This window comes from Varanus komodoensis, unplaced genomic scaffold (genome assembly GCF_004798865.1).
Source record: "Varanus komodoensis strain SLA01 unplaced genomic scaffold, ASM479886v1 scaffold25, whole genome shotgun sequence".
Taxonomy (NCBI): Eukaryota; Metazoa; Chordata; class Lepidosauria; order Squamata; family Varanidae; genus Varanus; species Varanus komodoensis.
In genome coordinates this window covers 14,948,099-14,964,927 of record NW_025335661.1, presented here as the reverse complement: position 1 = coordinate 14,964,927, position 16,829 = coordinate 14,948,099, and the positions used below count along the sequence as shown (strand labels likewise).

Here is a 16,829-nt window from a genome sequence, read left to right as displayed (position 1 = left end):
AGTCTATTAATGTCAGTGAAGCTGTCTCCCAGTAGGAAGATATAGATTACAGTTGTAATTTGCAACACTGAACACCTTAAAGGAGCAAAGATTGATTACATAGTCACAGTACCACACACTGAAATTATATACATTTTTAAAAATGGGGGAGGGCATATAAATAAAATAGATCATTATATGCTGCATTCTGATAACTTCTATTATGTGGAGATTTTGCTTTAGCTTTCTTCCCATTTATAGTTCTATAGCAGAAGAAATTATCTAGTATATCGCATTTCTATCCCGCCCTTTGTTCAAAGAACTAACTCATCTTTCATCCATATAACCAATGGGCTAAACAGAAATCTGAACCCAGTTTTCTCCATTGTAAGCCCAGCACACATAACTAGCACTCCAGTTTCATTTGTTAAAATTTGGATGGACACACGCTACATTTCAAGCCTGTATGACAGAAGTAAGTATGGCTTTGAATTGTGGTACATCTGTGAAACAGAAGTGCACTGCGGCCATGCAATCAGTTTGAAAGCCTTTGGTGCCATGAAGGAGTAAGAACAGCCCACCTACCATCATTCACTTTCTGATAGACAAGAACAACATCTGCAGCTTGGAGAGAGAGTTCATCTGACTGCTTGGCTGTGTATGATCTGATGACTTCTACCTGGGTCAGGGCTAAGAAGAAAGGGTATTTATTTATACAAAGCTAAATGTGCTAAATTTAGAATAAACAAACATAAGGAAAGTGTACTGATTTCCAGCATACTCTTTATTTTAGACAACTTGGTAAGAGACAGTGGCCTACAGCTGACTGCTTGCAATGGCCTCTTCATGCAGTGACGTTACAAAAAAAATGTGCAACCTGTATTTCTTACATGGGAAAAAGGTTAAACTCACAGAGAATTTTTCAGTGATCGGATTCACATGGCACAGCAGCCCATGGTTGGTAGTTAGTCATGACAGGTTGCTGTGTGATCTGAATCCAAACAACTTCCTGCAGGGTTGCTTGGTTTAGGAAGCAAGCTACCTTGTCAACACACAGCTTACTCTAGAGCAGTGGTGGCGAACCTATGGCATGCCTGCCACAGCAGGCATGCAGAGTCCTCTCTGTTGGCACGTGAGCCAAGTCACCCCAGCATCACCCCAGCAGCCAAACATCAGATAACAGTGAACATAGGGGCCATGCGCATGTTCGAAAAGGAGTAGCGGTGCCAGGTGATGATGTCACAAGCCGCGACACATTAGCTGCAACTTGTCCAAGCTTTTGCATGGCTGGTCAGTGAGCTGCCAAGGAGATATATATATATATATATATTTGCTTGGACTGGCTGTGAGTTGTTTTTTCTAAACTAAAACCTCAGTTTTCAGGTTTTATTGCAGTGTTGGCACTGTACGATAAATAAGTGGGGTTTGGGTTGCAGTTTTGGCACTTGGTCTCTAAAAGGTTCGCCATCATACTCTAGAGGCTGTTGAATCTATGATGGATTGCCATGTCATCTGAACCTGGAACAGCTATGTTATCATAGCTTGTGGAGTTCAACAATGGAGCCACTCAACAAGAACAGCACCTCCATCCCAAAATGGTTTTTGCAATCTCGCTTCTGCCGCTGCCAGCTTTTTCAATTTTCCAGTATAATTGTGCCTGGCGTACGCACTTGTCAGCTTCATCTGACAAACAGTAGCACATTCACAAGGTGACACTGCATTTAGGCTGAATTGCAAACAGTTGACAGTTGTCAGTTGCCTAGGTATCAGTTAGAAAACACTTGCAAAGGGAAAAAAACAGCAGAATAGGTACACCATGGAAGGCGATTTAAGACCATTGCCCTACCAGTAACTGTTCGTATTTCTAGCACTGAACTGACAAGCTCTCCACCTTTTCAATACTTTCCCAGGTCTCGAGGTAGCTCAGAAAGGGAACACCTTAAAGCTACCCCCTTTTTCTGGCTCCTTTCCTAGAGACATTACAGCAGTTAGACAGCTATTAAAATCCTTGAGAAAGTGATGGAGTGGGATGAGATGAATGGATTCTCACAGAGGACACGTCCCGTCTGATCTGTCTTCTTCTACCACCTCTAAATATTGTAGGGTTTGCTTGTTTTTTAACTCAGAGTGATTTGCACATTTTAAAGAAAATAAATCCTTGTAAATCTTTGAAAATGCTCAGAAAGCTTTAGCCATTGAGCAGTATAGAAATAAAATAAATGAACAAATATATACATATTTTAAGGCTGAGAAGTCAGTGGAAGGAATATATTACACGAAATTTGCTTCCATTGACTACCCGCTTGTCAGGCGTAGGTTGTTCTGTGAATAATCCATACCATGCCTATCCTACTTACGTATTTGCAGGATGTATTGCTATGTTGTGTGAACTTGCCCATTGTTCCTTTGCTCTGAATGGGACTTAGCTGGACACAGAGTTCTACCAACAAAACTGCAGAGGGCATTCTTGGATTGTTTCTAAAGCTTACATGATGTTAAGGGGGGGGGGCTCCATTCCAATCTCTCAAGTAAACCATTTTTCAAAAATCTTACTACCTTCCCTTGTTACATGTGCAAAAATTATCTGCAAGCTTCCTGCCTCCTGAATCAACATACAAAAAGAACGGCAAGAGACAACTTGGGCTGCAGAAGGAAAGACCCACTAAATTCATCAACATTTTGTTTTCTAGAAAAGGTGCACCTTTTCATATGAAGTGCACTTCATATGAAACCCTTGAAGAAGCTTCTAATTTCTCGCTTACCTGTCCTGTCCATGGTGCCTCTATCGTTGTTCTGCCCAAGTGCAGTAATCCAACGAGCACGCTCATTCCTGGGAAGAAAAATAAACAAAATTATTGTTTGGCCTATGCTTGAACTGTATTCCCTGACTTCTAATTCTATCTTTTAGAGAAAAATGTATTCATATGCTTTCTGGACAGCTTATTTAATCCACAGTGACAGTAATCAGACCTCCATTGTTGAAGGCGTGTGAACAGGATGGGAACTACTTAACTTCTTTCATGTTGTTTTGAAGCATTGATCAGGCTGGAAAAAAATCAGCAGAGACTTGTCCCAGGCCATCCTGTAAATTTACGTCTGGGTAAAGATTAGCAGTCTCTTGTAACTGTGGATGTTCAGTAAATATGTAGAGCCTACATCATTAGTGCTGTTTTGATAATAGTATTGTAAACATTTGGTAACTGTAAAACATTAACCATAATTCTTCTACTACAAGTGCAAAGGACAGGAAAACGGGTGTGCAGCAATGATGAATACAATTAGGTAGCTTTGCTTCTTTCTTATCTTGTCTGCCCTCTTCACTGCACCATTTTAACTTGCATTAGGACAATGTGTTGAAATGGTGGGGGGCTAATGAAAAAAAGTCAGTTGAACACTTAAAAATGAAATGATTACCTTTCTAAGTGGGAGCTATTGCCCCCACTCCCTTTTGGCACACCTAATTTCACCACTCACCCCCGCCCTTTCCCATTGACAGCTAGGAACTTAGTCCCTAGCAGCTGTGCAAAAGTCGCAGCCTATATGCTTTCTTCCCACGGCCATCTGCCACCACTTGGCTGCTCTCTTTGACAGCTAGCTGAAACAAACAAGGAAACTGACCAGAAAAGACTACACAACTACAGGGGTGTGCACCTGCAAACAACCAGCAAAATATCATCATCAGTATCAGCATCGAATATGATTACACAATTTCCATTTTTTAAAAAAGAAGATAACCCCAATTGTCCTTTTTGAAGGCTTTGTCAGGGGGTGGGGTAGACAAGAAGAGAGTGCTAACTGGAGCAGAGAAGGGTATCTCAGGTGCTGCCGAGATACCTGCAGGAGGACAGAGGGGGAAGGAGTGGGAGAAAAAGCCAAGGTGAGCCTGATATCTGCCATGCATGTCATGAACTGATCTACAACCAACCAGCCAACCGTTGCTTATTTTCAAGGTGGCTTGCCATGATGTATGAATGCACCCATTGAGCAACGGAAATTCAGAAGTGAAATAATTATTGTAATTTAATAGCCTTCCAAATTATCTACATTTAATTTAATATCCTGCCAAATTAACTACAACTGCTCTAGTCTAGACGACATTTTGATAACTGCTGAAATAGCTAAGAATAATATCCCTCCAAATCATTCATATAAATGGCTAAGCTACAAGCATTTTAAAATGAACAGATTTAAGACTTGCACGTGTAATCGTGTCCTGATACTGTACAAAGCCTGTTTCAGTTAAACATGATCTTCTGTGACCTTTGTCAAATGGATTTTCATTTATTCACATGGCTTACACAGAAGGAGAATATATTTCAGGAAGAGTTACAGTTGCCTTTTAAAGGGTAAAATCCCAATTATGTATCAAAGGTGCTTTATGACACATGTAAGCTGGCTGAAGGTTTATTTTCCAGAACAGAAGCTAAAGCCAGCTCAAAAATGCATCACCAAGTGTTACAAATTCTCCACAAATAAAAAGCTGAACTAAAGAGCTCAATAAAAAAAACTTCACGAATGTCTTTCAAACTATTAGGTTTGCAGAAATGCACCTTTGCATATAGGAAGTGGGTGATATTGCTTATGCTAATAGTACATGTTCCATCTTTTGGAGCCCTAGGGATACAGCTTCATGTTTGACTTCATAGTTCTGAGCACTACTGTTCAGAATGAAATAAAAGCTTGTCAGATAATTTTGGATAACTTTTGTTCCTGCAGTGAAGATTAAGTTCCACTACAAAAGATTCAGTCCAGAGCACCATGGAGTCCTCAGGCTCCTCACCTCCCCAGTCTCACCTTTGATAAGGAAGAGGACATGGCAGAGCAGCCCTCAACTGAAAGCACTCCTGGAGACCACTGCTGAGTGGTCTTTGTCCCACCGTCCTTTCCCTGATAGAGGAATGTGAGCCAGGGTTAGTGCAGTTTGCCCCCCCCCCCCCCCCGGGGAAGGGCTCTGAGGAGCTGCTTTTCAGCTGGGAAAGCAGGAGGTACACGAAGCTGGGCCATGCCTTTGCGCCGTATCTCCCAGCCTCATTTGGAAAGGGAAAAGGAGCTGAATCTGGCTCCGGACACTGCCCGAGGAACTGCTCTTCAGAGTGCTACTTCAGGGTACGGCACCTACCACTCCTTTCCTGCTTGGGGAAATGAAGACAGCTCCCAGCTCACTTGATCCTTCACTGGGCAGCACAGATCAGCTGAGAATGGGAGGGGAGTACATTTTGCCCCCTATGTTGTGTGCTGGGAAGGAAGTTTTAACCCCCCCCCTCTCCTCCATAGGCACCAGGATGTAGATGAAAATTCTCCCCTGATCCTCTGAAGAGGGGAAGGTGACTGGGAAGGCTGTGTGCATAGAGCCATAGAACAGCAGAACAGAAAGGGGCCAGGAAGGCCATTGAGCCCAAGCCCCTGCTGTTGCAGGACACCAGTTTACACCATCCCACTCAGATGACTGTCAGGTTTTTCTTTCTGAATGGCTCTAGTGTGGGAGAACCGATGGTCTTGCTAGACAATTGGTTCCTGAAAACTGATTTTTAAATAATTTGCTCCAGAATTTTTCCAGGGATTGATGTCAGACTGTCTATTGTTCCCAGGTTCATTTATTTTCCCTTTTTTGGAGATGGGGACAATGTTAGCCTTTCTCCAATCATCTGCCACTTCTCCTATTTTCCAAGATTTACCAAATAGACAGTGGTTCTGCGACAGTGGTTCCTCTGCTAGCTCTTTTATGACTCTGGGGTGGACTCATTGGGTCCTGGTGTAAGGAATGTGTGTGTACATTTGTGTGAATGGAGTGTGAGAGAAAAAGTGTGAGGTGCCACATGCCAGGAGTTGACCATTCTGATCATTTTGTGCAGTGACCTGGACCACTTCTGGCATGTGATCCCACACATCCTGGCTAGGGGATAATTCTGCCGTTGGGCAAAAGTGACTTCCCACCCCAAATTAAAAGGCGGGGCAGTTGTAAGACAGGATTGCTGTATTCATTTGTCATGAAGTTTGGAACAGAGTTTAACATTGTGTTGCCATGTTGATCAATGTAATATTTTCCAATATTTCATTGGTTGTTTGTAACACTGCTCAGCAGGAAAAACTTCTAAAACACAGTAGCATAATGTGACACTTCAGGATAATTTTTTAAATTTGAGAAAGAGGAAAGCACTGTTGAATTTCCTGAGCAAGACTGCGTTTGCAGGCACATAGGCCCCTTAACCTACCAGTTTCCATGGAGACAGATACAAAAACGTTAAGTTTTGCAGACACTGCTTGGGTGCCAGTGTCATCCCCAAGAAAGGAATCTTATCTCATTGGGATTTACACCAGGAAGAACAAGACGTTTCTTGTTGCTGCTGCCTAAAACTGAATGCTCCTTGAAACTGGTCCAGCAGAACAAGGCTGGCCTTCTTCCTGCAGAATTTTGCAGTTTCCCCCTAGGCTAAACTACATTTTACTAGACAGTTTCCACGGGTTCACCAAGTCCAGTACTGAATACATGTACTATAATGCTTAGTTAAGAAACATGTATTGTGTACAGCAGAGTCAGAACAACAAAATCCTGTGGGTTAGATTTCCTTTTTAGTAAATATTATCGCTTAAACTGAGCCTAGTGGTGCCATGGGCACAGTCTACAAAAGCCTTCTCCAATCTGGAGCCATCAATTCACTTCAGGCCTAGCCTGTATGCCCACTGGTCAGGAACTGTGATTGTAGCCCAAAATATACAGAAGCCACCTGTCTGGAGAAACCTGTTCCTTCTGTTCAGAACCTGTTATTTTAACTGCTACTAAACTAGATTTTATATGGCAAGCAGTACAAACAGTACTGTGACCGGTGTTAAAGTATGCAGGACTTCTCATTAAGCAAAACTAACCTCAACAAGATAAATATAAATGAGAAAGTACCTCTTCGTTACTTGTCAAGTTCTGTATGGAGAAAGAGGGAAATGAAAGAATCTAGCCTTCCTTCCCCCTCATACTTCAAAAAGAAAAGAAAAGAAGTCTTCCTTTTTTTAGCTGGACTTCCGCAGGACATGCAAACAACACATATGGGAACACATCTTACCATTTGTCCCTCCATCCCATTTTTCATTATCTGTTCTTTGGCTTTTAAGAGTGGATTTACTTTTCATAAAGTAGGCACCCTCTGTTCTCTGGCTAGCCTTACCATTGCCACTGGCATAGATTACAGACATATAAAGATTGACAACTACATGCTGGGCTGGATCCAGGAACTGCCTCCTACAGGTAAAAGGGTTCTGCTCATGTGAAGTGCTTCTGCTGAATTGCTGGTGTCCCCCTTCCCACTCCACTCCATTCAGTAGGGTCCTCCAACTCCCTGTAGCATTTTCACAGGGTTGATGTGGGAATGAGGGGACAGGGAATATAAACATTAAATTCACCAAGTTATAATCAAGTTTATTTGTCAGCCGACCCGAGACGTTCTGTAGGCGATGGGATAGAAAAGCTTTAAATAAATAAATACCATTTCTTTTTGTCTTGGCTATAGCAGTACCAGATGATATCATTGTTCTGCATACTATCATAATTGCTTTTGATGAACTGAACAAAAGTTTGGGAATCTATACATCCCATAGCTCAAGACATAACATTTGCATCAACATATGGTGATCACCTGGCTTTGTTCTTCTATCAGTAACAATTTCAGAAGAGAAAAGGCTGTGTTCAAGCAAATTAGGACATGAGACTTAGAGGCCTGGAATGAAATATTTCTCACATTTAATATGAAAGTAATAGTGACTGAGCCAGAAGACTTCTTTCCCCTGCCACCTCTTTTTGGGACAACTAGAAACCACCCCTACAACAGATGTATGAAAGGATGTGGAACCAGACCACAGAACAAGTCCCCTCTCCCAAATGAAACTTTTTGCATAGCTTCTCTGGGCTATGAAAATAGTTCCGTAACATGGTTTCCAAATGTTCCATTTAGTCTGTACTGAATAGTGCAAACCAATATGGTTAAAAATAGGTATGAAATTAATAATTAATCACTGCCACTAACCGCAGAACAGCTGGAAACAGAAATTAAAAACTTGTAAATTCACTGCTAGCAATCTGATGATCCCCTTTATTTATTTATTTCTCTTACTATTTATCTACCACTCAATAGTGTTTCTGCAAGGGCCTCAACCAATTCTCCACTGCTTACTTCCTTCTCTTGTAGGTCTAAAGTCTAAAAGACTTCAAGAGAAGCTTTTTAGATTATGAAATGTGAAATTCATACCATCATCCTGTTGGTGGAACAGCCACCCTTAAGGTAACACGACTACAAAATATTCCTGGGAAGATGTGGCTTTCTAAAGCCTTCATGTGACAAGACAACACCGTGAGATTTTTGTGAATTTGCCTCTGTGTGATGTGTTGGTAAAATTCCTGACCTGGACTGGAAATATTTACCAATAAATCTTTGTTCAACCACATAGGTTACTGGATTATTTGTTTCCCTTGTCATGAGGATAAAACATGTATATAGTACCCTTGATGTGTTGAGATGAATGAATAATAAGCCTATACATTCCTTTATGTACGTATATGTTACATGCTGTCATTCCCATGTTACAAAATACATTTTTTCACCATGAGCCACATTTCCAGCAGGACTACTACTTTTTCTTGTGGTCCTACTAGCATAAGGATAGTCCTTATGCAAGATAAACCTGTACAGGTAGGCAAGCTAGTATTTGCCAGATATGGTGGGCAGCTGCGTTCAGCAGCCCCAGCCTGCATGGCCAATGGCCAAGGATTATGGGCAAAGTAGTCCAAAATTTCCACAGGGCACTAGGTTGCCTGTCCCCTGCATTATATAAACAAGGGTGGCACCGTATATCTCGAGTAAGCCCAATAGGCAATTGATAACCACTGCTTAATTAGTTTATTATGAACACTGAATGAGTTCAGACAACTTCCATTTATTATGGCGAGCCATGCAGAAGGCTTTTGTTCACAGAGATCCTTTGCATGAGCCCTATTTAACCAGGAAGATTTTACACAGTCCAGGAAACAGTCTCACAAACTTTGGTAGTCCTACAGAAAACAGAACATGTGTTACTGGCTGTGGATTTTATTTCTTTGCTCACTGGACAGAAGCCAAAGGAATCTTGAAACTATATATTCATGACCAATAGATAGATAAACAATGCTTCAGAAGCCTAGATGTAGAAGGCTTATGGAGAAAAATGTGTTATTTACTTACTGAGTTTCAGTTCCCAACAATAGTTCAATCTTCTCTCCAGCATGGTTACTTAGGACAGTTAATCTAAAGAGGTGATTTGCAGAACTCTGCCGAGAGTAAAGCATAGGCGTGCTGTTTTTTACAGGAGAAGAATTCAGCTCTTCGCTGTCACACTGTTCAACTAACAGCTGATCCCTCAAGGAATAATCTGTGACATTGTAACTTTCTTCACTGAAAATGCAAAAGTAGATGAGAGAGAATTGCTTAAAATCAGATCACTACTTAATGCATGAGAAATCGAGTTCTGCATTAGAGTTGATTTTCAATGTGCAAGTCCATTCAACATAATTATTCAGATATTTTCAGGAAAGTAAAAACAGAATGTTTGCAAAGCATCTGCTTGTCAAGAAGACAAATGACAAGTTAATCCTTCTGTCCAAGAAATTTATATGCCTTTGATATTCACTTGCTGATGCAAGTGCTCTTAAGTTGGTTCCATTTATAGGAAAGATGAGACTATCAGGCTAATGTCAACCGAGGGGGAAAATACACAAAAGGCATTCCTTAAATATTGTTTGATTCCCTCATCCACATACCTCTACAATATGAAGTAAGATCTTTTTTTTTTTTAGCAGTAGCATCCCAGTTATGGAACAGCCCTATCAGAGATGTCTGCCTCGAACCAACACTGTTACTATTCAGGCATAAGATGTAGGCATTTTTATTTACTCAGACATTGTAACTCATTGTAACTAATTTTTCTCAGAGATTTTAACCAATTAAACTAATTGACTACGGAGTTACTAATCTGTTTTAAAGATTTATCTACTGAATTTTACCTTTGGATTGTTGTATATTTTATTGCCCTTTTAGTTTATGTTTGTAAAGTTCCCAGAAATGTAATAAAACAAACACTGCTATGCAAATATTTTGATCAATAAATCAAGCTCCTAACATTCAAGCAGACTTTAAAATACAATAAAAATAGCACTCCTTTTTTATTCTTTCACTGTCGGCCTAATCCTCCCAAGTCCTGTGTTTTAGAGTTGAAAAATTAAGAAAGAAAAAAGATTTAACAGATATCTACCCCTCAAAACACTTTATGTGGTCATTGTCAGATTCCTGAGAACTCTATATTACACTTGGAAATGGCAAAATTCTTCACTCACATGGATGGAGGGTGAAAACGGTGAAGGCAATCCTATAATACCTACTCAGAATTCAGCTTATTCGCTACTTAGGATTGTAGGCTAAGCCTTGGGTGGGGAGAAGAGTGGGGGTTAAGGTTTCGGGCATAGTATCCATATACATTTATATAATTTTGCTTGTTCATATTTTATTTCTTATATTTATATACCAACAAGCCCAATGCAGCATACAAGACCCTCCTCCTCTCCATTTTATCCTCACAACAACACTATGAGATAGGTTAGGCAGAGATTCAGTGACTTGCTCAAAATCACCCAGTGGCTAAGTGGGGACTAGAACCTGGATCTCCCCAATCCCAATCCAAGCTTCTAACCATTATACCACACTAGCTTTCAATATTTGTATAATTTGTCCTCTGCATCACCAAGCCAAACACAAACCACCAGGCATGTCCCTAAACTCATATCCGTTGGTGTAGATCTCAGCAAGCAGTAAAATAATGGGGTTTCTCAAATAGCTGGTAGAGCCCCTTGCATGATTGGTTGGTTGGCTGACAGTGTTCAGGTTGGTGGGCCACAAAGTGGGCAGATCTCTTTCAGATTTTACCTCTCTAAGTGGGAGAATCCTGTTGTAAATGTTTGACTTGGAGGAGATTAGAAGATTCTTGGAAAGACTGCATTAGGAAACAGACTGTATATAATTTTCCAAAACCATGGACTCAAATGAACTGACAACAGACTGTATACTGCCTTGAAGTGGTACTCAAAAATGGAAAGAAAGGCTTTATGATAAAGCTACTTTTTGACCAGCATAAACAAACAGCTGAATTATAATAGCCTCTTTCTACAGAAATACAGAAGTTGCTAGTATGTACAACAGGTAGCAACTTTTTTGGCTTCCATTAGAAGAGAAATTTATTGATGAGAAAAAAGGATGAAGAAACTTCAAACTGAGCAGTAAATGATGAAATGACAAAATAATGATGTTTATTTTGGATTAAAGGATGCATGGCCTCACCAAGTTCATATGCAGACTGGCAGTTGTACTGGCTTGGCTGCAGACATTGCAATAACAATCCCTACACAGAATTATCTCAGCCATTCATCCAATCATCCATCTGTTACTTATACCATATGCTCTTAAACCACAGGAAACTAATATTAATCACATTTACAGATACATTTCCACAGTTCTCCAATGTTTATCCTAAACTTGGAAGTTTGGCTGTGTTGTAGTCCCTTCAACATTTAATAATTTCCCTATATCCCCTACATAAACCCAGTTCTGACACTGCATGGACTCAGGGACCACTTTTAATAATAGCTATATTCCACCTTTCAGCCTACAAGGAAGTAAACAAAACACGCATAACAAATTCAGAGCAACAGATAAACTGAACAGTTGCCACTAAAAATGAGAGCAGAATCAAATTCATACTAAGAACCATTAAAATCCAAACTAAACAAAACCATATTTACCACCAACCTAAGTCAGAGGAAAGCTTCATACTCCAAGCTTAGTTTCTTATTTCTTATTAGTGGCATTTGTATACTGTGTTAGCACACAATGTTTTATGGCTGGCTTATACCAAATAACTATGAAAACAATTTATATACAAAAATAAACATAAGCTGTACAATCAGAAGAAACAAACAAAAAAGCATGACACCAAAACAAAACTCACAGCATTTCAAAGTTAAATATCTTCACATTGAGACAATCATACTACAAGAATACTGAGTATCCTGTATGAGTAGGAGGGTGTTATGTGGATACTGAAAGGACTGCAGAGATAGCTCTTGGACAGCCAAGTCAAGCAGTTTGCCAGATCCCTTGCAACTAGCGTCACAGTGGCACTGTTTGGAATTCCCACACTAGAAGACAAGAGAAGCCTGCGCTTCTCCTATTCACCTATTTCTCAGACACATCGCAACTTCAGACGACATCATTACGCTGAATCTCCTGAACAAATGGAAGCTATATCAAATTATGTTCTAGGAAATGCTTATACTACATGTCCTATCAGTTTTGACAACATCCTGGCACAGTAAAGACTATGCTTCCTCCCATCCACTCCCCCATCAGGTCACTGGAGGAAGGATGTGTCAACAGCTATCTTGAAGATTGCCGGAATGGAAAGTTAATCCCCACCTCCACCTATATGCATTACAGGTTTGAAATGGGCTACTGTGCACCAACTGCAAATCTTCATGAAATGTGTCCTCATACCCTAATCCAAAGGATTTTTAGACATGAAAGACACTTTCCAGGCAGGGAATAATGACTGCTGCACAATGACAATTTCACAGAAAGCAACGTGATGTCAATTTTGTGGGAAAGATACATCTTGTAAGAGATTCAGACATATTGACAAATGTTTCAAAAAAGGGAGTCGGCCCAATTCTGATTAAAGAAAAGTATGCCTGCTTTTGATCAGCATGTCTGCACCTATCCAGATGTCAAGTCATTCCTATGGCAGGCAAGTGCTGAACCCAGTAGCACAATAGTTATTTTATTTTTTAAAAATTAGCACTAAAATTTATATTTATACAGCTTTCCACAATACAAAATTAAGCTTCAGAAGAACTGCACACTCTGCTGTATGCTACCTACTGTTTTGACAGCTTTATGCTAATCAAATGGTATATAAATGCTTTAAATAAATAAATTAAATTAATACCATAGATAGCTCAGTCACACTTCAGAGAAAGTCAGTGTGAAGGGATGGATTTTTAAAAGTTGTCTAAATGTCAGAACTGTCTGGACCTGTTCTTCATGAACTCATAAAGTGATCCAGAGATGGAATGGTTTAATAATTGTAAACTACCTCTAAAAATCTATAAAGAATATGTAGATATGACAACATAAGCCTGAACTGTGTAAACTCAACATACCTACAGAACAGGTATTATTTAACATTATATAAATAAAGTTGGTCGTACTCCAACTTTTTAAGTTTGCGCATCAGCACACTATGGGAGCAATTGTATGTATCCCAGAAAACATCTGCAAGGTAGTAGGAAAGTGGAATAGTTGCTATTTCCCCCTCCAAGGGATCTTGGGAGTAAGTGATCTGACCCCATTCCCCTGGCTCTTTGCAGCCAGGGATGGAAAAGACCCTTCTGAAGCTGGAAAACCAATTTCAAAGAGGAGAAAAGAGGGTGTTTTGGTACATGTAGAACTGGCCAGAGCAGCCAAGGGTACAAGTCATTCTGAGCCTCTTCCAGCTTCCTTCCCTGTCTCTCCACAGGACCATTGCTGTGCAGAAAAGACTGGGCAAAGATTGTTTCCACTGGTCCTCTTGTCCTGCTAGAGATAAATGGAAGACTCCGGTTTCAGAGGCTTCCATCTTGTAAGGGCACAACCCATAAGACTGCAACCCTAACTATATTTATACACCATCAAAATCACACACAGGCACCTGATTAAAATTAAAGCATTACCAGATGATGACCATAGCTCAGTCTTCTTCACTCTTTACCTCTGATAATAAAATATATTATGATGTGAAATTTTATATAGTTTGTAGCACAATAAACATACGTGCTCTGTGAGGAATTGGCTGCAGAATCTATTTTGCAGGACTGTCTCCCCCTTTGCCTTATCAATGTGTCTTTGAAGAGATACATTTAGTAAAGTGTACTTCCAAGAAATGTTACCGGTTACACTGAATACAAATGTAACTTAAGAGTAACTGCAGTTATTTGCAAGTTTGTTTGTTTGTTTATAAAATTTGTATGCCATCCATTACTTCTGTCTAGCAGGGCCCAGCATTAATGGCAAAGTTTCAGTTTTGGTTTGTGTTGTGTTATGCTGCTTTCTTTTGCTGGTAACCCTTGTTGACTCATTAACTGGGGTTGCATTTGCTAGAGGTCTTAGCTTTCCTTTATGCCATTCTTGATATATAACCATTATCATTTTATGTTCTTTATTGTTTCACCCAACAGAGCACTAATTGTAAGATTCAGCATATTGTAGAAGTTAATTATATGCCTTATGACTTACAGGGGTGATCAAACATTTCAGAATATATCACCTTAACTCCCATCCATTTAAAAGAAGGGGTTTTAAACAATTTTTCCTCTTTAACATGATATGGGACCTGTGAGTATGAATACATTAAATTCCTGAAATATAAACCACATGCCAATGCCTGAAATACAACTATTCTAGAAAATAGTTTTAAATATCATCTATGGGAAATCCCAAAAAGTACACACTACCTAGTTCATTATTTGTCCCAGGTAAATTGGTAGAAAGCCTCATATAAAGATAAAATTGCTATACACATCAAAAAACTAATCTTCTGAAGAAGAGTATGAACGCTTTCTGTTAATATAGATATTGCTGTCACTTAGTTCCTCCGGAAATCAACAGGACTTAAGTAATAAATCATTTCTTCCTTTCAATGGGACCTAAGCACAACTATTCTTGATTCTCCCATCATATGAATGTATTTATCATTTTTTCCACATTAAAGCTTTGATAGCTTCCACATACTTATCATCTGGACCTCCCCCTTTAGTGAGCATAACACAAATCAAATTGCATTAAATATAATCTATGCAGCTTATTTTTCCAAGAAAAATGATAGAGACAAAGTTTTAACTCAGTCAATTTCCTGGGGTTTGTTAAACAATTCATTTTGGAATGCTTTGGAAGGAGACAGTCTACTTTTTGGGAGCTCTGTTTCTTTAAAGTGCACACAAAGTCCGCCATCAATGCCAGAACCCTATCCCCACCCTCTCCATAACCACTATTGTGGGAGTATCTCTAGAGAAGATGGCTAGCAGATGCTGCATGGGAATGGCTATGCAAGCACATTGGGTTTGTGAAGAACAATATCCCATGTCAATCTAAGAGATTTCCTTTCTGGTGTACTCCTTATAGTCCAGGTTTTATTCATACATATTTGTACATATGCCAGAGAACATGGCCATGCTTTCCCCCCTGATATACATGTTTGCTTTTTATTTTCCTTTCCTGTTTATTAGAATTTATTTTATTATGAAAATGCAAATGTGAACTACAGAAATTTTGTTTTAATTCTCTTGAGCTGTGGCTTTGCAAGACTGGCAGGTCAAGTGTTCAAAGAACTACTCAGAAAAGGCACTTTAATGTTATCGAATCTCTTCCTGGTGAGTGAGAAACATGCTCAGTTTTAGTTAGCAACTGGACAGGTAACATTCCAAAGAATTATTCGACCTTTGGCTGCCTTCACATTTGAGAAGTCCAGCTGCATTCCATGGCCAGGATTATCTCAAGAGCTGACAAGCCATTAGACAGGGAGAGAATTTTAGTGGCATCCTAAGGGGATCGTAGACCATGAAGTAAGAATATTTAATAACCACAGTGTTGAGAAAGAAAAAAAAAAGGCTTTTTTGAAAAGTGTGTGACTGCTTTGACAAGAATCCATATAACTGATAACTAGACTTCAGAACAGTCTGAACTGTTATAAAAACATTACCTGTTCTGGCAATGTAACTGTTATAAAAGAAAAACATATAATTGAGTACATCGGGTAAACAAGTATGTTAAACCTTAAGGCAAGAGTCTTTAGCCATTATGTCTATACCTCTGTGGAGAACAACTGTGTGTTTGCACATGAGTAAGCTCTCTCTCCAACTCTGCTCCACCAGGTAACTACATCTTTCCCTTTTGTTAGTCAAATTTAAGATTTATGGATGGTCATCTTGCTTTCCAGGTTTCTTATGAAGTAAAATGATATAAGAGTGTGTGTGTGTGTGTGTGTAAGACAGTATCATTATTTCTACCCATAACTCTGGAAAGCCCAAGCCTATGCATATGAATAGGCCTGTTCACACTTACTGGAGCAAAAGTTAATGCTTCCTTGGTCCCTGCGAGGAAATGAAAAGCGGGTGCATTAGCTTCACAGCATCTTATTTCTGGGCCAGGCAAAGACTGCACTATTCAATGCCTTTGGGCTTGTAAGCTAGTCTGTGGGTTGGGTGCTGCAATTTATTCTGCAATTATGTTTGTATTGTATTTTAATGCCTTTTATTATTTTTTTCAGTCTATTTTAGATTGATTCTTTGGCAGAAAAGAGGGACAGAATTCAAATCAATATCAATCAATCAATCAATCAATCCAGTATTGCAATTGTTTCTCCTGTTGCTTAAAGGCAAGGGAAGTTTGTCAAAATCAATCCCTGGCACTGTTTCCTAATTGGAATTCAGTGCTCCAGAGCTGCAGCCAAAACCTACAAGCAGCATCATGCTTGCAGGAGCAGATAAAGATTACTGTGATGGCTGAGAGATGCTGCTGCTCAATTTTATGACATGGACCAACTGCTATTCACCTCAGGCAAAGAACTCATTGCAAGTGATTCTCACTGGTCTCTAAAAGTATGGAATCACTCTAAAGTTTGGATCCACAGGACAGTGAACACATACCCATAAGCAAGTCAGGACTTTTCTGGCTCCCCACAACACACTGAAGTCTCCTGCATCCCCAGGAAATATGGAATGGAGAAGAATTAAGTGGGGCTGCACTTGTGCA

The 16,829-nt window shown here is 39.7% G+C and overlaps 1 protein-coding gene across 2 annotated transcripts in view; it reads right to left on the bottom strand.

The window, feature by feature from the left end:
- Window positions 1-16,829, bottom strand: part of ARHGEF26 (Rho guanine nucleotide exchange factor 26) — a 77,390-nt gene that overhangs the window by 2,736 nt on the left and 57,825 nt on the right. For both annotated transcript variants that reach the window (XM_044432726.1, XM_044432727.1), the window contains exons 12-14: window positions 9,183-9,392; window positions 2,742-2,809; window positions 565-669 (exon numbers count right to left, since the gene is read on the bottom strand). In XM_044432726.1, the coding sequence (XP_044288661.1) occupies window positions 565-669; window positions 2,742-2,809; window positions 9,183-9,392 (383 nt within the window). The remainder of the gene's footprint in view (window positions 1-564; window positions 670-2,741; window positions 2,810-9,182; window positions 9,393-16,829) is intronic.